General features: G+C 44.3%; 1 protein-coding gene across 1 annotated transcript in view; it reads right to left on the reverse strand.

Annotated features, from left to right (window-relative positions):
* xpo4 (exportin 4) overlaps positions 1–22,395 on the reverse strand; it is a 33,517-nt gene extending 11,122 nt beyond the window's left edge. The window contains exons 1-8 of the mRNA XM_068329499.1: positions 22,250–22,395; positions 19,759–19,864; positions 18,756–18,897; positions 18,430–18,568; positions 16,844–16,960; positions 16,598–16,751; positions 9,189–9,301; positions 2,149–2,306 (exon numbers count right to left, since the gene is read on the reverse strand). Coding sequence (XP_068185600.1) covers positions 2,149–2,306; positions 9,189–9,301; positions 16,598–16,751; positions 16,844–16,960; positions 18,430–18,568; positions 18,756–18,897; positions 19,759–19,864; positions 22,250–22,315 — 995 coding nt within the window. The 5' untranslated portion in view covers positions 22,316–22,395. The remainder of the gene's footprint in view (positions 1–2,148; positions 2,307–9,188; positions 9,302–16,597; positions 16,752–16,843; positions 16,961–18,429; positions 18,569–18,755; positions 18,898–19,758; positions 19,865–22,249) is intronic.
* Positions 22,396–22,843: the final 448 nt, after the last annotated feature.

Genomic DNA, 22,843 nt, shown 5'->3' on the forward strand with positions numbered 1-22,843 from the left:
CCTACGGCGTCCCGAGGTTCTTCAACTCTATGCTCACACAGCGATTCACAAGCAGCACCAAGGAAAACAGTGATGAAAATGAATTGAATACACATGACGGACAAGTTTGTGATTCACCTGCTTCTTAATCAGGGTTTCTGGATGCTCTGATCAGAAACTCTTGACTCATCTGTCGAAAATGAGGACCGAATAGGACGGGATCGGGAAGCACTTTATAAAATAATTGCTGAGGAAATTAAATTATTGAGAAAAATTCGATTTGAGCATAGCTTTTAGTATTTAAAAACAAATTGGCGTTCAGGGATTCTCATCAAAATACAGTGAGCTGAAGACCGAAGCACACAGTTTATTCTGGGGAAACCTCCTGTTTTGATGCAGCTGCTGCTTTATAATTGTTTTAGGATTTTAAAAACTGCCGTAGACAGTAATTGTGTGGTGCCAAAAGAGGAGCAGGAGCTGGCCAAAGCTCCACGCTCACTGGGATAATTTACACAGTCAAAATGAATTTTAATCAAATCATAGCTGGGAAAAAAAATCATGAACTGAAAACTACAATCCACCCCGGCTTCATATTCATGTTTTAGGTTTTAACTACAGTATATCTATTTTGTCTATTTTGACATAAAGAAAGTACAATTTTGATTTGTTTGTAATTGTTATGTAATAGCCCCGTCTTTTATAATTTCTAAAAATGTATTGTATAATTTGAGTAATTTGATAAAATATTCTATACAATTTTTTTTTACTAACTTCAATTAATGTCCATTTTTTTGTTTTTAATTTTGGATTTAAACTAATCATATTCTGATTTTCTTGGTAAATCAGTTTTGTATAATTGTTCTGCAACAAAATAGAAAAAGAAAAATATTAGCAGAATAGGTTTATAACCTCACAGAAAATATATTCTCAGGTTTTTTGTTTCATATTCCATGAATCCCATTTTATTTTTTGATCCTGCTTGTAAACCATAAAAATCAGAATGCAGGATTTCTAATTGAGATATTTTCCACATGGCTTCTTCTCCTTCGCATGAGGTCACAGAAAGTGTCGACATCGGTTTCGTCACGAGGAATCGCTTCTGTAAGAGCACACTTAAAGCCTCGGTGGCATTAATGTGGTTTCAGCGGAAACCGGGAAAGTTCCTGTTTAATTCTATTTGTTAGTGAGCTGGAAGACGAGCTCATCCCTCTGCAGCCAGTTCCCCACAGAGGGCAGAGATGCCAGAATCAGAGGCCATTAAAAACACAGACTCAACAAGCAATTACTTCCAGTAAATAGAGCAGAAATGGCACAGAGTGACTCACGCTGCTGTTGACATTGGCCTCATCACTTGTTGAGTCTCTGGATTAAAAAAAAAAGCGGCATCATGGCAATACTGCTGGAGATAATCAGCCACTGAGATTAAAGCCAAGGCAACGCGACAAGAACGGCAACTTAAACGCTGCGGCATGAAGTTTTACACCCGGGTTAAATATAAAACGAACACATCCACAGTTTAGAACAACCTACATCTCAGCTGTCTCTACCAATGAGTATCAATTTGGTCTAATTCCTTTCTACTTACCTTCAACTCATTTTGTGTAATTAGTGTGGTTTTAATGGGGCAAAATAAATAAAGTCTGTGGTATCATACGGTTTTATGTTAACGTCTGAGATCCCTGCTGTACCAGATGTGTTTATAGGAGGGAAATGTGATTTATTATAGTGAAGCGAGTGCAAAATAATTCCTGCATCCTTGGGAAAGTTTCTTACAATAGTCAAGTTTGAATTCAGTGCTAAAAGTTAAATGTTAACAAGCTCCCCATGGCAATGTAGAAAAGTTTACCACGTTCACCATATGAGTATTAAACATAAATGGATGACATTTCAGGAAGGCAAGATCTCCAAACCAAAAGGACATTTGGAGGAACGTTCACGACAACCAACTTGATCGTGGTTGAGACATTTTGACTTACATCTGCTGGTGTCAGCTACCTAGAAGAGTAACAGTAAAAATATCTGGGAAGTCAAAAGGTTGGATCCTCTGTGGGTCATGAATGTCGACCAACCAACCGACCGACCAGCGTCGCCGTTCTCCTTTTCCATACCACTAGCTTGGCTGAAACACTCTGACTGTATGATTTACTAGCAACACAGTGACACACTGACCCGTTGATCATGCTGAGCAGACCCTCCACCAGGTGGGCCAGATAGGACACCTGGGCGCTCTCGTCTGGAAAGATGGGTCCGTGCATGGAGGCCAGCTGGGCCAGGCACTGCAGCGAGTCCTGGGCCATGTCCGAGTCCTCCCGGATCTTCCGGTGCACCTGAAATGACAGGAGACGTCTTCATCACCCATCTTAGAGCATCAGCTGGATTACAATAATTACACTAAACAGCAGAAGCAGTTCAAAAAGGTTTAGGTCTGAATGCTCAAAGGAGAATGGAGGTCATGTCAGGTCCAGTCCAGCAGTTTCATTGGCTCCTCAGTGTTAATAACTCAAATGTTGTAAACTGTGAATCTTCTTCAAATCAAAACAATGCCTTTGAGGAATCAGCTGAGGTGCCGTGTCCCTATAAAGTCTAGATCTCCACTCACATGATGTGGATCTGTGAGTACACTCGGTCTGATTTTTGATTCAGGGTTTGGAATATCACTTTGTGGCCTCAATTTAATTTTTCAAGTTGAAGCAAATCATCAAATGTGAATTTATACCTGTATCCGTTTTAAACACACAGGAACAGTTATGCTTCAAATGTACCTGAATTCAAAATTGCTGTTATTCTGATGAAAAAAACTCATGATAATGAATTAATTTCATAGCTTTTTTTTTTTTAGTTTGCTGGTTTTCAGATAAAATAATTGGACAAGCTAAATTAGCCACAGTCTAAAATGTAATTATTTTAAGCAGATGTCTGACAAAAAAAATAAAAGGACTTTTTAAAAGAGTATTTTAAAAATGCACTCAACTCTACAAAAAATGTGGCCAGTAAAAATGTTAAATTGAAGAATTTATACTTTCTTGTGACACGTAAATTTGACGGCTCTGGCGTGGAGACTTTTTTTCTTAATACTTTCCCTCAAATGCCCTGAGATGAACTTTTCCCATCACGCCGTGTGTTTGATTTGGCGACCGAGGCCCATGACACTAAATGTCATCTCCAAATACCAATTTTCCTCCCGGGGCTCTGGTCACACTTTCATTCATCAATCCGAACTGTTGTAATTGAAAAGTTTTTTTAAAGAACCAAAAGGTGGACCCTTCTCCTCCTTCTGTCACCACTTCCACAAACGTGGCCAGCCGGTTCCAGTCGGGATTAATACTCACTGGTGTGACCCACTACCCAGAAAGGGGAAGCGAAATGGCAAATTGATTTTCAGCACTTCTATCTTCAGCCACCGTGAACCGAGTCTCAAACAATCGCTGGGCTTGTCACAGCCCCGTGCGAAGCCTGAACAATCCCAGAGAGGCAGGATCTGGCTCCTGGAGGAAAAACTCTGCTCGGTTCAATCTCATCTCAGATCCGAGCCCGCGTTCGCTCGGGAGATCTGGGGGTTTGTCTGGCCTGAGTTGTCACACTTCCACAAGAGAACGGGCATTGTCAGCTGGATGCCATGACAGACACATGCATACACACACACAAAATAATAGCAGCGGCGATAGCGGTGAAACGTGGAGGTTCTATGCAGACGATGTGAGCGCCATAGGTGTCCTCCTGTGAGTGGAGGATCTCTTCTCAGTTGGCTCTTCCTCTGCCACCTCTTCAGCAGTCATCCTCTTAAATCCAGAGTGAGCGCTCCATCACCGGCGAAGCGCACTCCAGTAGCGCGTGGCCACATTGCAGAGGCAATCAAACTTTCAACCTCCCCTCTCCTTGTTGCTTCATGTTCCTCCTCTCCCTCACTTTTCCTCCAGCTGAGATGCCCGGGTGGTGGCGGCGAGACACGCTGCTGGGAAAGGATCTCAGATGCTAACGTAGCACAGCCACCACTCTTTGCTGCTGCTCCCTCTTCCAGAGTGTGAAGTCATCCTCTGGAAGCGCTCCGTAAGAGGAGGGAAAGGAGGAGGGGGATGCTGGGTAAGTGAGCGAGGGAAGGAGAGAGAGAGAGGTGGAGGAGGGTGGGAGGGGTAGAGCAATGCCAAGAGATCGAACAGCACAAGCTCTGAAAAAGCAGCTGCACCAGTGAATGATCCAGGCGATGCCAGTAATGTCAGTCGCCTTAAGTCTGACTATAGTTAGAGATACACAACGAGTGTGTGAGCGCGAGTGTGTTTGTGTGTCTCTAAGTATGTGAAGAGTGTGATGACTGCGACAAGAGAGAAAGGAACAATATGGACATTTTGGTCATTGCGCTTACATGACGGCAGATTTGGCACATTGATTGATCAATTCATTCGTCATCAGCAAAGAATTAGTTACTGTTCCCTATAATTTTCTGTTTTACTTTGGAAGAGGACCTTCAAAATAAGAGCACAAGGGGGCAGAGACTGGAGAAAGACAAAGTGAGTGAGGCTTGGAGTTTTTCTTTTTTTTTAAACTAACTTTCAGGCGTGTTTTTCCTGATGAATTTTGCATTTAATAAAGAAATGTGTGTTAAATTTCAAAAGAAAAGCAGCTGCATGTAACATAAAAAAGTCTAAAATTGTAAAATCATTATTACTTTTTATTCCTATTATTCTAAAAGATTTTTCCCATAATTTCAAGGAGACAAAGCTGAATTCTTCATATTTCTTTTTTTCCCCTCCAACAAGATGCCATCCTCCGTCAAGTGTCAATTCTCGACCCATTCCTATTAATATGCCACACCTGTATTTGGAGTCCCTCGCCATGGAAACACACCTAGACGTCAGATTCGTCCAGGACTTTTGGCATAGGGGAAACAGCTGCTCCACAGGAGTCAGCATTTCCAGTTAGGGATGTGACAATAAACACCACGGTTATGTGACGCCAGTGGCGGAGTGGTAATTGCGAAGTCATTTTAGCCTGGATGGTCAGCTCACTTAGGCATGCCCTGTCACTGCTGGTGTCCTGCTACCTTCCTTAGGAAGGAAGGCACCGGCAGTCCCGCCCAATTTCGCTTTGGCCGCCATGTTTGGGATACGGCCTAGACAATGGTGAGATGAAGCACATATGGCGACTTTCAATAAGAAAATGCCAGCGGCTGTAAACGGTCAAAGAAGACTTCTGATGGAATTTCAAGTGTATCAAATCTCTATAAAAAAGTGCTGTGATGAAAAAAAGATGTGGAAGGAGAAAACAAGAAACAAAGTGAAGAATGGGCTGGATGAGGAATGAGGGAAGATCACAGCGAGCAAAATGATGGAAGGAGATGAAGAAGAATGGTGGGGTGGGAAGAGAAATGGAGGGAGAATGAGGAATGATATTTATAGAGGGAGACAAAGCCCAGTGTCTGTTTCCTCGGGCCGCTCCGAGGCTCATCTTTCTGTTTTTACAGATCAACACTCTGCTTCCAACTGATTGTCTTGTGCTCGCTCCTTACCGCCGTCTCTCCCTCTCTAGGATTAAGTTACCGTCCGCCTGCGGGCCGAGTCAGGGGAGGATCATCCTCGGCGGTCACAGATTCTACGGGGTTAACGTGACACGCTGTGGAGCATCCGCTCATTCTCCCCCACAAGTTAGGATTATATTATATTATAGGACTGATGCTTCAATGTTGGCATAAAGCGGTTGTTGAAATGCTGCCTACGTGTTTCTAATGCAACAGGTTTGTAAATTCCAATCGTCTGTCAACATAACTTGTGTTCCTGATGACCCAAGTGAATGTTAGGTTCTGATAGGAGGGAGAGACAATTGTGTCTAACTCTAGCGTCAGCGAAGGACACTGACGGATAAGCGTTCATGTTTGGGTTATGGACAAACCAATGTTTGCATTACTGGAGACTGTCTTCGTGTCTAAGCTTCGTACAGCAGTATATTAGACGAGTTTCTTTAGAGTCCTTTCTCAGCGAGTTCCATCTAGTCTCTTCTCTCAGAGGCCTCCTTTAGCGTCAGAACACTGCAAAGGGAAGCACACAATGGCAGTGGTGCGACAGTGAGAATGTGAGCACCTCCATGTCGGACCAGGAAGCAAACCATAGCTGATTGGATAAGTTTGTATGTTAGGACGCAATCGGAACGTTGAACAATGAAGAACCAAACAGAAAGGAGCTCTGATTGGGATTGACGGACACCAATAATGATCCATCTGTGATATAGATTAAAGTGAAATTCAATTTTCAATTTCAATTCTAATCCACTAGGCCTAAGAAAAAATGAGAAATACAAAACAGTTCATTCAACAAATTTAAAAAAATGTAAATAAAAGTTCTGACGTATCAAAGTATCTTTAATGTGTGGATAAAACTTCATGAAATACTACTGAACCCTCATTTGGGATAATTCCCATCAACAGAATGAGCATTAATTAAATCTGTAACCATGGCAATACAAAAACAAACAAAACTGTAACAGCCCCCCAACAGAAAGAACCCCCAATTCAACCCTCAGCTGTTGTGTGTAGAAAGAACAGCGAGATGTTTTAAAGACTTGCTCCGGACACTAAACCAACCACCGGAATGACAATGACTTGTCACCATGGAAACACAAAAACTAAAAAAACAAAACTCCTAAAATCACGACTGATGTGTAGATAAAGTTTTGTGAAAAACTATTAAACGGTTTATGAGTTGTGTTACAGAAAAGAAGTGTGACGAACGGGATGGAACCAATCCTGTGTGTGTGTGTGGGGGTACTGATCACCAACCAAACTTCAGCCTCCTCTTACCACGGGACACTCATCAGTAAATCAGCCCCGAGGGCAAGTAATGGGAAACTCACAAACCCCCCACCCCCACCCCAGGAAGGAGACTCCCCACAGCACCTCAACAAGAGTGTGTGTGATGGATGGGTCACTGTGGTTGTTAACTGGGGCTCCTAATCCCGGGGCCGGGCTCTAATCCTGCGACTGCTCCGTTGTGGACTGTGACCCTGATGGCGCGTGCCTCAGCCCCCCCACCCCAACCTCACAGACAGCCCCCCACTCCGGCCGGTCTGTTGTCCCTCTCAGCTGAGGAGACACAGCAGCTGGGACAGTTGAGGACCCCAGTAAATTTAATTGAATAAACACACATGCACACACACGGATCCACGCGTCGCAAAAATGCACAGGAAACCAGCTCAAAGTGACGCGGAAAAGCATCCGACGCAATGGAGAGGACGCTGCCACACACACACACACACACACACACACACACACACACACACACACACACACACACACACACACACACACACACACACACAGCTGACAGCTGACGGTGTCACAGCAGCTTTACAATAACTAACAGTTGAGCTACTAGAAATACCAGAGCGGCAGAGGAGCTGGCCGTCCTGAAAACTGAAACCAACACAAAACACGTCTTGCAGATTCCAGCGGCAACGCGAAGCGACGGAAAAACGACAGACATTTTTATTCACGTCAAAACGGCTGTGACCGACCAATGCAATCTCTGATTTTGACCGCATTTTGCTGTTACGTGAATGAATGAATGAAACACCGAATAACAACTGAAGACACAACATCGACTTCTTGGAGTTGCGGTGACGTCATCCAATGACAGACGGAAAATCAATAAATATTATATAATGACATCAATTTAGTTTTCAGTAAACACTGATTCAACTAAAATCAATATTCCACTACTGGAAAATCAACTATGTCCAATTCAGTGAAATGAAAAATATCAGAAATTACATTCACAGAAGAATCACAAAAAAATGTTTGCTGTGACGTCATCTATAGAAAACATTCTTGTCCCACACTCAAAGGAAATTCTCTCCAGAAAACACGCCGGGCGTTGAAGTACAAAAGATGAATAGATCTTTTACAAAAACTTCAAAGTAGAGGTTTTCAATATGAAGATTCTCTTTTCTTGCCAAAGGCAACAAGAGAAAATATTCCCATTAGTAACTCTTTTAAAGATTAGATTGATCACAAGACGAGTTCATCATTTACCAACAAGTCTTTATAGAACATTCCTGCATCGGACAGCCAGCATAAATCCAGCTGTTCTTGACAACAACACGGTTTTCATCAGCGTGATAAAGTGAAGATCCGAAAAAAAAAAAAAAAAGCCTGGTAATGAAAACATACACCACTAAAAAGCAGGGGGGGGGGTAGCACTATTTGGCAGCAAGCAAAAAGCTCTGACTCACCAGGATGACTTCAAACAAATCGCGCCAGGAAAGACAAGCCGACAGGTCTGAAGCTGGGATATCAGTGGCAGTCGGAGCTAAGTGACAGCTGACATTAGAGGAAGATAATCTGGAGGGTCTAGACATGCTCCGATTATATAAAAAACACAAAACAAAACAGTAAAAACTAAAGAAAGAGCAGACTGATTAAGCAGAGCTGCTCTCAACAGGCCGGACCGTCCCGTCAGCCAACGATGCTCGGTGTTATCTTAAGTTTAGCGTGTAGGGTTACAAAGGGCTAAGTGAGTTGACAAGTATTTGGCAAGCGAGGTTGCATTCAGTTCAGTATTTGACAAGCAGATTAGGTTCTAGCTGTAGCGTAGCGGCGGCGAAGCGGAACTGCTGAGTCCCGTTCGACAAAAGGTCACGAAGGCGGCGGCGAAGCTAAACGCTAGCAGAGAGCAGAGGGCAGGGTGGGAGCGGCGGGGCAGTATCTGAGGGTTTGGACGGGATGCTCAGTGACCGGTTTGTTCCACACTTCTCTTCCACATCGTTTGTTTTGCCAGCGTGGGCTGACTCTTTAAACACACAAGCCGCTGCACAAAAATACACCGTTACTTCACTGGGCGGTCTTTTTTTTTTTTTGGAGCCACACAAAAACACGACCCCACGGCAAAGCACCCATAAATTTTCTTAATGGTTTGTCAAGAAAAACCAACGGAGTCAAGTGAAACTCGTCTGTCCGACAGGAGGAGGCAAACTGTCCGTCTTTTGTTTATCATAAATAAATCAGCGTCTGGAGGTCTGGGGGAAGAAAGGATAAAGAGAGAGGGTAAAGCCGGACAGAAGACGTCCCTCATGGACGCTCAGCGATCTGATGAGGGGGGAACCTGAAGAGAGTCCTGGACGGATGCAACGCGAGACGGATAAAGATGAGGTGGTATGTGAAACACCTGAGGATGTGTTAAACAGACAAACACACACACATACCCGGCGATCGGTCGGATACTCACGGTGAAGAAGAGGTCCATGACGCGGGTGTCCAGCAGCGCTTCCCTCCAGGACTCTGTGGGCTTCAGGGTGACATTCTGTGTGGCCTCGAACATGGCGATGTAGTGGCGCCCCAGTGACCCGCCAGCAGTTAAGGCCAACAACAGCATGAGGAGGAGGAGGAGGAAGAGGAGGAGTGGCACACTTAAACACACCAAGTCCTGTCAATGAGCTTTCTGGGACGACGTGCGAGTCTTTTTGTGGTTTTGCGTGCTTGTCACTTGTGACCTAACGCCGTTGATCTCTCCTCCACGCTGCAGCCCCCTGTGGTTCCTCTCCTGCCTTCTCCCCCCCACTTCTCTTCTTTTTCTCCCCCTGTCAGCAGCAGTTCTCACCCACAAACTTTCTCCGCTCCTCCCCACCTCCTCCCTTCGCTTTGCAATCCTTACCCTCCGACTCGCCTGACACCCTTTCCTCCCTTCCTTGTCCTCTTCCTCACCGGCGTTTCCCCTCTGATATTTCTCCCCTGACTCCTCCAGGATCTCAAACACACGAGACGCTCTGGCTGCAGCCGGACTCGCAGCAGTTGTGCCTCTTTGTCCGGTCCTCAACAAGAAGTCCTCAAGACTCCCGACTGGCCAGAACCACCCCCTCTCCCTCCTCAGCCAATCACGTTCTGCCCTCTTGAATGCTTTCAGACACCAAAACAAGACTCTCCCTTCACCCTGTGACACTCTTCACTTTACTGACTTTCCCATTTTGGCCATTAAGACATTTTTTCCCTCCACTCCCCTCTCCAAATGTTATTTTGTCGTAAAAGAGATGCTGTCTTTGTCTGCCCACACATAACACTTCGTGCCTCATTTCAAGCGTTCTTTAAACCAGCACACAATCACACTCTGTTCAGAAAACCAAAGAAATGTTTTCATCTTAATAGTTTTCCAAACATCCCAAGTCCCCCCGATACAACACACATTCACTGTCTCCTCATTGAAGGCTGGTTTGAAACCACAACACACAATTTCTCCTCACACAACCTCAACACTTCCTGTCCTCGCAAACACACCCACAGCACGCTGTTTCCTGAGCTCATGGAGAACAATTCTCATTGATGCGCTTCCAAACCAGGGGTTTTCTGCCTCCCCCAGAGCATACACACACTATCACACATCTTCACACATTAATGGAGATTTCAACGCTCTTCTGCTCAATCAAAGCCTCTTCCTGTCTCCAAAAGAAAACCATTTTCCCTGAAAAACCCGATATCCTGATGGGAAGATGGGCAGACTGGTGTTTGTCTCTAGTAGCCTCGTTTTTTTCTTTTCATGATATGTGGTTTTTAATAAATTAAAACCTACAATCTCTCTTTAGTCCCACCTCACCAACGACAATCAACACACTCTTTCTCTCTGGAAGCTGCGAGCAACAACCTCCAGCCTTAGAAATTTCTAAGGAATAGTCTGAAGATGAACATCATTACATCTGACAAATTACAAAGTCTAAATTATTAATCAATCATCAAAAGGAGCTGCAGATTCATTTTCTGCCTGCTGACCGACTGTTTCAACGAGAGTAAAACCAAATTTTGAACGACTGCACCTCAAAACCAAAAGCTCAGCGTTTGATAATTCATTTTACATGAAATAAATTTCTAATGTTGACTTAATAAAGTAGATTTTTTTCTTTCCTCTTCTTCTCTACATTGAATTTTTTAAAGAAATTTGTGTTCTAAGCATCGTTATTTCATTTATGATATATGTGCAAATATTCCAGTCGATAAATATTTTGTTCTTCTGCTATCTTGTAAACAAACAAACAAAAAGTTCAGAAAAATCATCTCTCTGGCAGCTCTGATACACACACACCCACACACACACCAGCCGAAGCGTATCATTGGTCGGTAGCTCTACAACAGCGGGAGGAGGAAACTTCCAGAGGAATGTCCGATCAAAGCCAAACGGCGGCAGAGGCCGGCGAGGTCACGCATTCCTCCGTCACCAGCCCAGTCACTCCCCGCGCACACACCCCACGACACACCACACTTTTCGGCACAAAAGTTGGCACCTGTCTAAGGGTCTGTGGGTTTGTTTGTGTGTGTGTGTGCATCTGACCAATGATTGGCTTTCAGGCCTTGTTAAAAATAGTTGCGGTGAGGCAGAAGACCTCTGACTGAACCGTTTCAGGAACAGCAGGGAATGGGGCAGAGATGGAAATAAGGAAGGGCCGGAGCGTTTTTGGAATACGACTAAACTCATGTTTGTTTATTTCACAACTGGAATTTAACAGTTTAATAGGAAAAACCTCCTGATCCTCAAACAGGGTTCATGTTTCCTCCTTGAAGTCACTTTCCTGCAAAGTTCACACCCGTCTAACCGCTGTTCTTGCAAAATTAAATTACATAAAATCAAGATAGAAAACATAGTAAGGAGATGGACATGAGGAGCAGTGCATGTACGGTCAGGAAACAAGCGGGGCTGACCTCCCCCGCATATGGAGGCTAGCTCCATGGGGAGGGACCACCTCGGCGACAGGAGTCGCACAAAAACCTCCTGAAGATCGTATGACAGGGACAAAACTCACAAGAGACCCCAGGAATGATAACTACACAACAACACACAGCCTGACAGCCGTGGACAAGCGTTCCACACCAGACGGGTCAAAAGTCCCTCAAACGTTTTATCAAAAGTCCAATTCAATAATAATCCAAATTGAGAAAATCAGATCAGCCGCATCATTTAAAATATTTTAAACCTATGATGTGGATGAATGGCTTTATTGATCCAGAAGGACACTGAGAATACATATTGTCTTGAGAACCTCAGAAAAAAAATAATGTAATAACGCAAATAAAACTAGATCCCGGAACAGAAGACCCTGCAGGACGTTTGGTCTGCCGAGAAGGAACAAATGAGGAATTGTGAGAAACCCAGAAGAAGCCTGTTTACTCGTATATCTGAGACCAGATTCTGATTAGTCGAGAGCACGTGACAGTGGGACGGGGAGTACGACGCATCGTACGCGATTAGAAGAAAGCAGTAAATGATTAAAACAAGTACATTCATTAGCAGGACTGAACACATAGATAACAGGCAGCAGTTCTGATGTATCTGTGAGTAATGAGGTCATTATTCAGACTATCCTTTACTTTTGGCATCACTGAAGAGACACTGAAATGCAGTGTCTTTCAGGTTTCTGTAACCATGACAACCTTTGTGTGGAACATTTAAGCACCTCTCCTCGTGGTTAAGTATCCACTTAGTTCGAGTTCTAGCTCACGACTTTCTGAGATGACAGACGTATTTACAACGTCAACCGTTGGGTATTAAATAAGAAAGACTGACCCGTTCTCTCTCTCTCTGAGCATGTGTGTGTGTGCGCGCACATGCCTCTAGGATGAGTAATGTACACGGAGTGACGAGGACATGTGGCTGTGGTTTGGTGGGTTTTTAAAAGACATCACCTGCTCCTATCTCAACCCTTCCAGCGAGCTTAAGAATAACTAATGTGACACGTCGATTTTCCACTGGAAAGATAAGACGGATTGACGGATAAACGGGACACACCGTGGCACACGCTCTGCTCATCCAATACACGAAGACCCGCCACGACCAGCTGCAGCAGTTTAAATCAAACACAAGCAAGGAGATTCACACACCCTTAGCTGCATGGTGCCATTGCCAAACCAGACATAAACACGCATTATAACACCTTAATTAACACTAGCTATCAGTCAAATACCAATGAAGCTGCTAATTGCCCGATCCACCTGTTACTATGGGAACCACAGGCAATTAAAGTTTTAAAGTTTTAATTTCCTGCACAGGTTTTGTTTATTAGGGTCAAAAAGAAGCAGATTTTTTTCCAACTTCGCTTTGACAGACATCTGACTGGCTGCCATTTACAGCTCTGCACGTGAACCTCAGCCCAGGTAGCGTCAACACAGCTCCACGCCTCAGAGAAAGGAGAAACTCGCAGCTACGCTTTTCTTAAAATATAAAGACGTGCACATAAAAATGCACATGCTGGTTATGAATCGTCACCGACAGCCCTGTGAGGTTCAGCCAGTAATAACATCTTCATGGATCCTCAGACTGGAACAGAATTCGGTTGCTGTTTGACAGAAAATTACAAATTTAAACGTTGTCTTGATGGAGAAACACGACATCTGTTTTTAAATGATTCATTACGTCTCTGTGTATCATTCTTTTTGGAGGCATCCAGGAGATTAATTTAATTTCAGTATTTTAGAAAACAGGAATTTTCTATGTCCATAATTGTCAGTCTTTTCTCGTTTTTAACGGTCTGTTTAATTACAGCTGCATCTTTATTTTCTACAAATAAAAGATAAGTTTCATAAGTCTACACTGCATCTTTTATACCTCACAAAAAAAAAAACCCTCTTGGTTTGTAAAATCTGATTTCACATTCCGTGCGGCCGGCTCCTCTTCCAGCAGCTGTCTGCTGACGCTGCTAGAAGCTCTTCGGAGATCTAATCGTGTTTTCCTGACAACTTGAGCAGACAATCTCAGCACTCTTAACATTTTTGCAGGCCTGAGCGACCGTCCCTGCCTGATGATTGTGGATTAGCGAGCTTCTCCCATATCCACTATTCATTACGGTTGATCCTGAGTGAAGATGCGCCCACATCAGCAGCGTGGCGCTTCGCTACGGCGCGTGGTCGGGTTTAAGTGATAGATCCTGCCTTAAGTCTCCCCTACAGCCTTGACATGTGAAATAACAGTCCAGAAATACCTCCTCATTCACCCCCCGCCTCCACCTACCCACTGTTTGGCCTCCATCTCTTCAGGCAGTTGTCCTCCCATGACAGAGTAAAAAGTGCAATAAATTAATTACATCACAGGACCACAGCAGAAAACGACTAAATGAGGCGACTTTAAATCTCCACCATCAGCGTAAAAAAATAAAAACCCCTAGAAATCCACAACCAGGAATTTATCTAATAAAACTGAAGGGCCAGTTTAAGATATTTTCTTATGAATTTTATAAATATACTTCATCTGACAAAACCCAAGACCATCGGCGCTATTTAGTGACCGACCTGTATTTAGACAGCAGGAGTGGAGGATTCTCGCTGCAGGTCAGGGCCAAAGCAAACATGTCGCATCGGTTTACACACTCCAAATCCCAACCTTAACCTGAGGGCCAACGTACCTATAAATTGACCCTTGAACAGCTACTGGGACACAGGGGCCAGGCTGAGGTGCGTGGGGCCAGAATAACTACCACCAAGCTAATCCACCCCCTCCCTCAACCAAGAACAGGAGAGATCGGTTCCAGCATTTTTCTGTCATGACGGAACACTTTTTCTCTTCCTCTCTTCGGGTAAATTATAAAGGGACTAAAATTCAAGTATGAGAGAAATGGGCGAGGCAGGCTTTAATTTGAAACAACCAGCGAGTCGTGTTTTGTGAAGAAAGAACAGATGTAGGAAATCAAAAAGGGAATTTGCTGCAGAACAAAAGGCCAGTGTCTAATATAGCAACACAATGAAGGATCGCACTTAGAGCTTCCCCTGCATGCCGAATTAATCTAAACAGCATAAAGAGGCTCCAGACATGCGGAATGATCTCGCAGCTTGGAGGCAGCGGGTGGGCGAAGGCTGATCTGTCAGCTCACACGGCCATTTACAGCACCTGACTGCCGCCGCGGGCCCCCCCGAGGGCCCTGAGCGCGACCCCGGGCCCCCGACCCGGAGTCAAGCCTGGTGCGGAGTGACACGCCGTTGTGCAGACGCCCGAGGAGCGTGCCTCGGCCAGATGACACCAGATCTGGGTTTTTAAACGGCGTCGAGAGCAGACGACATGCATGCCACTCAGTTTGATTAAAGGGAGGGAGGCTTTGGAAAAAGGGCCTTTTAGCCACTGCAGGAGAGCGTGTATCCGTGTGTGAGAGGCGGCGGCTGTCAGCCACACAATTAAGGAGAATCCCTCCTCCCAATACCCGTGGTGGCATGCTGCACGTTTGCGATGCATCACACACTCACAGGCGTGTTGTGACACTTGCAAACAGGCGGCAGGACTCATTCAGGCCTCCCTGCGGTCGTCATCAATCTGTTCTCCTTTTCAACAGCGGACGCTAGTAGGCTTCATGCAGGCTCGCATGCACACAGGAGCTCAAGAAGAACAACACTTGATTTGGAATTCACATGCTGCCTCCACTGAGACCACTCAATGTTTGTGATGCCTCAGCATCATCGAACCAAAGACACACGACTGGAAAATGGTATTTTGTGCTCCGTCCAGTGATCTGAGTTTGCAGTCAGATTCAACCTTCAAGTACGACCTCGACCCTACGAATGAGAATCTACACCAGCATGAACTTAACACCGGAAATTTTTTTTTTTTAAATACAATTTTAACACATTTTACTTTGGTAACCAAAGCTGTTACCAAATGAAAACCAACCATATTCAAAAGTGCCAATATAAGCAACCAATACTGAGATACACACTTTTAGTTTTCCAAAAAAGCTTCAGTGAAATGTCACAGAATTCCACCAGCGGCCTTTGAGGACGTGTGGATAAACCTTATCCTGTTTCCTACTGGACGTATGGATGGACAAGGGACACCCTGCATGCCCCCTCTGGCTGGGACATAAAAATAAACTATTGAATAAAAGTTGACAGCTAACACACACACACACACACACACACACACACACACACACACACACACACACACACACAAGACTTAAAAGTGCATCTTTGAGAACACACACATATCAAAGAGAGCGTGCCGGGCATACCAAGGGGAGCCTCGACAAGTTGAGGCGGTGGGAGGAGTGGGGGGGTTGGAATGACATAGAGATGGACGCACAGACACCTCTTTGAAAGTGATACATGGCCCTGGCTGGCAGCAAGCGCCAATCCAGATCCCCCCCAGACAGGGAGAGAGGATGCCAGGCTAGCAGGGACTTAGGCTGTAATGATACACAACCACACACACACACACACACAGAAATCACTCAACAGTGCCAACAACTGCAAAGATAATATGTACGTGTGCACGAGAGATGAGCTACAAAGCAAAACTGTGGGACAGACACGCATTCCGGGGAACGGCGTGTTTGTGGAGCTGCACATTCTATCCATTCTACAGACAATGCTCGCTTATGCAGGCTTAACAAAGGACTAAATATAAAACTCAATCAATACTAACTCATCGGTATGCCACATGAAGCCAAACACCAAACATTTGTACTTCTAATTCCAGCTTCTTCATTTTGATTCTAAAAAATTTTTAAAATAAAACTTCCTCTCTTTGTTTTGCTCAAATCCGTTCACCACCAGCCAGTGTTTATTTCTAGAAGGTTTGGCAGGTGTGTAAAGATCTAGAAATAAGAAAATGTTATCATCCTGACCTTTCAACTCCAGGAGGAATACTGATTGGGCCTCTGACAAATCAAAGGATATGATTGGGCGGCAAAAAGTTCCAGCTGAGGAGCTGGTTGGCCAGAGCCAAGTAGCGCTGGAAGACTGAAGACATCTGAGCGTTTAGGTTTTCTCTGCGGCTGAACTCCTGCAACACCTCCATGGTCATCATGAAGATCTGACGCAGGCCCTCCTCCTGGGGGAGATGAAGGGATGGAGAAGACATGCATTTAGTAAAAACAAAGTACATGAAGAGAAACCCGTTCTCTGGGACAGAGTGGAACAAACCTGGAACAGACGCTTGCAGCTGCCATGAAACTCCATGTTGAGGCCGATGCTGCTGGTCTTGCTGGAGCTGGAGAACTCGCTGAGCAGAGCGGTGAGGATGGAGCAGGCCAGTGTTTGCTGGGGGGATGGCGACGCAAAGGTCAAATGTTACACAAAGAGTTATACAGGGGTCAAACATCCTCATCAGTGAAGCCCAAAAACGCTTCATGCTGAATGTCTGGTTCCAGACAAGATTTGAATGTAGTACAAATACATTTTATTTTATTGAATTCTTTCCAACATTAAGGAATGATATCAAAATAACAAAATTATGGGGGCTCACTGTTATGAAAATGGTTTTGAATGTAAGGACCGGAATCATTTCAGACACACTGGAATCAGAGGTTGCAGAAGAGTGGACTAAAATGAGAGTGCCCCCTATTGGATTACGGGGGTAATGCAGTTTGTCACATCTCAGTAGAATTGAGATAAATCACTTAAGGGTAGTTTTACAAAAGGGAGACTTCAGGTTGAGGTGTTTCATCGGTGTGCTGAGTTATACAACATAAATCCTGCTTGTCGGCTTTATTTATGGTTCATGAGGTCACATAAAAGTTCACAGCAACCAAAAACCAGATTACGCAAAAAAAAAAAAGCACTTCAGCTTAATAGAACAAATGGATTTGAGTGTGTGATCTATGAAAACAGGCATGCGATAATTGACTTTCTTCAGGCCACAGGAAAAAGCCTGGAGATTTTTCCCACTGCTGTCTTTGTGCTGCTTTTATTTTCACATTAAGCTTTCTGTAATCTGAGCCGGTTTCTATGCAGGAAATCTGTAACGGTGGCACAAATGAGACCCATCAAGTTGCAAGTAACAGAATAATATCAGATCTGACTGTTTTCAGTGTGTTTAGGTCCCCTGCAACATTAAAAACAGGACTGAACTAATAAAGATAGAAGACAAATTCACACACTTAATTTGGGATTGAAAATAATTTACTGAGAAGCAAACAAATCTAATTTTTATCTCTCCTCTATCCATCCATCTTCTTGTAGACGAGATGATGGTAATCATCTCCTCTACAGCCGCTTCTTCCTCTTTCAGAGTCACGGATGTTGCTGGAGTCGATCCCAGGTGACTATAGGCGAATGACGAGGTACGCCCCTGATGCGTCAGCGGTGCATCGCAGAGTCACATGAAAGACTAAACAGCTGGAGAACCCAGAGAGAACTAAGGCAGATGTGGGGTGAACATACAAGCTCCATACAGATAGGACTTGAACCCAGAACCTTCGTGCTGTGAGGCAACACTGAGCCACTGTGTCGCCTCTCTCAACTATTTCAATCTAAACTAGTATGTGTGATGTTTGAAACATCACTTTTGCAAAAGATCGAACATTTCTGCCTCTAACTTTCCAGTTCTGCAGTTTGTTTGTGGGGTTTAACACCATTTTTTTTTAAAAAAGTGTTTTATTTTCAATACGTCTGGACATATAAGATCAGCTTTGACACATGGGATGTGTTTTATGTGTTGCAGTGCAGTGGAATATAACAATGATGGACTACTCGCTTCAACACATTATATATTGATTTTTCTTCCTCACCACCGTTGGGTTTCCGCTGCTGATGAGCTGTCCGACCTCGTGAAAGATGCTTTTGCAGTTAATGCTTTTGTCTTGAGAGCCCCTCTTCACAATGACGGCCACAGCAAGTAGGATCTGTTCACGGACGTACTTCTGTAGGCTGGGGGGGAATCAATCAATCAGTGCGGCGAACCTCATAAACTTACATCAGACGCTGTTCTGACGCCGCTGACCATTCGCAAAACCATTACTTCTCCAGGTCACATTTGTCTTCTATATTTAATAAATGAAAAAAGTCTTCTCTGTGGGACTTTAAAAAATGCCTTCATGACTTGTCTTTGTCTTACTTGGGTCTCTGCAGGACGTAGGTGAGGAGGAATGCCCGGAGCGACTCGATGCTGGTCTTTTCCAACAGGATCCACTCCCGCACCACCGCCTCCATGATGGCTGTGGCAGCCTGGAACAGCACATAGTCCACCTTACTGGTCTCTGTACGTGGGGGGGATGGGGGTGTGTGTGGAGGTGATAAAGAATAAACACAAAGAGAAAGAAAGATAGAGCACAGTCCATTAATGCACTCTATAGAATAATGTTCACGACCGTACGTTTCTGCTCTGATCCCACTTTCCAATAACCTCTGTTTATAGGTGGACCATTTAAAAACAAAGTGAGATTTACTGGCTGTTAAAACCTGATCAAGCTGAACCAAGAACACTTTGGTAACCAGGGGCTCTCAGCAGATTGAATCTCACTGCAAAAGCCCAAAAGTCCCTTTTAATTATATCAAACCCCAATCGAAATTCTTATGGGAACTGTGTGCCCTCAAAAGAGTGGTAATGTAGGGTTTTGTTTGGATCCACATCTTTAGTCGGCTCATATGTGATACATTAAAAGATCAACAACTAAAGGGCACTTGCAGAGGTGTCGTCTTTATCCAGATGCATTCCAAATTTTAACAAGCTCTTCCCTTCCACAAAGTTCAACCAAAATCCATCATGCAGTTCTTATGTAATCCTGCTAACAACGTCACCCTTACAGTGGAGCGGGGTCTGACCCGATGCTAACTGGGAGCGGCTCCAACCTTCTTAAGGCTAAAAGCACAGCTAATGTGTGGCACATGCAACATAACAGCTGCATTTTTTTATCATCAAATAGACGATGACTTCGTCGAGTCCTGATTAAAACCATGATTAGATGGAAACACTCGCAATTACATTCCTCCCCTTTAACAACTGTAGATGTCCTTGAGTGATACGTATAAATGATGCATTCCCCTCTGAATAGATTCATGTTCTTGGAATGTGATGCGGAATCAACTATGTAATATGAATGATCGGGCTGACAAGTTACCCAAGATGTGTTTGCAGATGGCAAAAGGTGATTTGGATTTCCTGAAGGAGAGGAATATGTGTTCAGCATGCTGCCTCTGCTCTGTGCTGACCATGGACGGCGGTGCCTGGAAAAAGAAACGAAGAATTAGCATTGCAGAAATTAAACATATTGACTTTTCCACACCCTTTGGAAAATTCAGCTCAAGCTCATATTTGGTGTTTTAGATTATATTTCAATCAATGACAAAAATAACATTGGAAACTGGAGTTAACACAAAGCTAACGGGAGCTTGATTACTACTAAACTAACTGTTCATGAAAGCTGTTGGTTTTCAAACCATCACAAACTCTGGTATTAAAACCTGTCTCCACAGAACAGAACGACAGAAAGGTCTCCATAACAACAAAAGACAGGCCAAAACAACACAGTTAATAAAAGTGGAAGAGGACATGGTGCACATGCACACAGACTTTTATTGAGGAGGGTCGCTACGATACGGCGCAGCACCGGAGTCACATTCCAGGCCTAATTGCAGTGGAAGCAGCTCTGAGGCTGGAGACAGACGGGGACATAGAGGCCCTTCTATCTACAGCACACCACACGAACACTCACCAAACACACTACGACAACATGGAAGGGTTAACCCAAGAAAAACAAATCGGTAACAGAAGAACAGTTAGAGACATGGTCAAACACGCCATAAGTATCATTCAACCACTGTGAATCAGAATGTGCGTGTAACAGGACATGACACACGCTTACCTGAAGTAAACACATTGCTTTGTGTAAAAAAAATGTACATCAAACTGGAACGTCTCTTTTCTAAAACTATCAGCAACATTTTAAGGAATTCATCAGTCCACAGAATCTCATTTGACTGGATATCCCGTCATTGCTGCTGTGCTTAAGGGTAAGACATTTACAAAAATGACACCTCCAACCTCCTTAAGGCTAAAAGAGCACAGCTAATGTGTAACATAACAGCTGCATTTTTTTAGCATCAACTAGACGATGACTTTGTCGAGTCCTGATTGAAACCATGATTAGATGGAAACGCTTGAATTACCTTCCTCCCCTTTAATAACTGTAGATGTCATTGAGTTATAAGTATAAGTGATGCTTTTACCAATTCCCGCTCTTGTGAAATGGATCAAACCCTCAACAATGAGTGTGTCCAGTAGTCCAGAGAAAATGTTTAGCTGCTACGACCTGCTGCAAATCCAGACACCAGCCTTTCTGAAGAATCTTACCCCATTCTTCACAGACAAAGTTCTCCACTTGTGTATTACTGCTTAGTTTAGGTCTGCAGACGCCTTTTTAAAATCCCACCAAAGACGATCCACCTGACCTTCTACACGCTGCCGGTTTCTGGTGAACGAGGACGTGAAGCAGCCCCAGATCATCCCAGAAACATTGCCATGTTTCCCTGAAGTCAGGTTCTATTCAGCATTAGCTTCATTCTTCCACTATCCCAGACAGTTGTATTTCCTGACCCCACAGAACCGCATCACATCTTCATGTTTCTGACCTTCTGAAACCAACTTCCTCCTACTTTTGAATCATCAACGGAGAAAAGAGAGTTCATGCATGGAGACCCTTATCCTTTGTGACCCCAGTCTTAAAGTCTATGCAGGCTGGCATAGCGTTATAACAGCATCTGAGGGGCTAATGTACGCTACACGGGATCATATTCAGGAGACATTATGATGCTGTGGGAAACTGTTGCACTGACTTAAAGTGATTTGATGTGATTTGGTCATTGCAAACAGCTGATATGTAAACAACAGACACTGAATAATTTAGCTTCCAACCGTCTATAAATAAAACAATCCGTACACACAGCTGTTTCTGTCAGTGTCGCATTGAAACTGGGCAACAACGTCCACTAGGTTTAGTTTAGCACAATGGTAGCAGGTTGGAGCTAGCTAGCTAGTTGATCTGACAGTCATGACTCACGGTTAGCCACTGGTTCTTAGCGGGTTATTCAGTGTTTATGTAGCCTTCCGGGGTGGTGGTGGTGGTGGATGGTGTCAAATAGAGGCTAAAGAGGCTAACTCTTCTGTATATCAGGAGGTGGAGGCTACGCTGAAGCTACAGCCATCTTTAAACGAGTGGAAGCAACAGCGGAGCGATGCTCCAACTGACCGCAGAGTCACCCAAAGTTGACGTGACGCCCGCGCGGGCAGCGCGCGAGCCGCAGAAGTTTCCCTAGCACGAGCCATATTAGGAGAAGAGTCAGAACCAGGAGCTTTTATTTCGGTGTGAACAAGACGAGACGAGGGGGCGAAATGTGGGGGAGAGTTACGGGGATGGAGGCGAGCAACGCGAGGCGCCACGCATCGCTCCCGTTACCGCTGGTCTGGCTAGAAAAAACTGAACGCATTGAAACAGGAAAACCCAGAGGAGTGAAACGCGCGAGACTCCGAGCGTTAAGCGTTAGCAGAGGCGGCTAAGCTAAATGCTACTTGTCGCCCCACTCGTGTGTACAAGTTAAGGAGGAATTTCTCACCATTAAAACTTTGGCAGCGCTTTCCAGCTGTGTGATTACTTCTGGTGCACCGACCGCCGCCATCATCGTCCCTCTTCAATGACGCGCCATCCGCTCTGCATTGTGGGATTACAAGCGCTGGTCCCCGGCGGGGTTCCAGCGCTTCAGCGTGGGGCAGGGGGTTACGTAACACAGACCAGAGGGTGTATGAACTTTTGTGACGTCATCACGTTGACTCTGAACGCCGCGGGTAACGCCTAAAACCCGTTTCACCAGATTAAAAAAGTGCTTTAACTCTATCTTCAAATATGTGACGGTAGGTAATTAATTTTGATTTATTGATTTAATTTCTACATTAAAAATTTTTTTTAACTGATATAGTAAATCAGAGATCCAAGAGTTGTTGCGATTAGAGCGTCAGATGACTGACTCAGATGAATGAAAAAAGTACTTTTTCTTCATCTTTACCATTTGTTTAGATTTAAATTAAACAGTTTATTGTAGACCTCACCCGTTATACCTGAGCAAAAAATATTTGGTGGAGTTCCAGCAGGACAGACAGGACTTAAACTAGTCCGGGTGCATTGTTTGATACATGGTTTACTGTATTAACTA

The sequence above is a fragment of the Antennarius striatus genome, chromosome 12, assembly GCF_040054535.1.
Source record: "Antennarius striatus isolate MH-2024 chromosome 12, ASM4005453v1, whole genome shotgun sequence".
In the NCBI taxonomy this organism is placed as follows: domain Eukaryota; kingdom Metazoa; phylum Chordata; class Actinopteri; order Lophiiformes; family Antennariidae; genus Antennarius; species Antennarius striatus.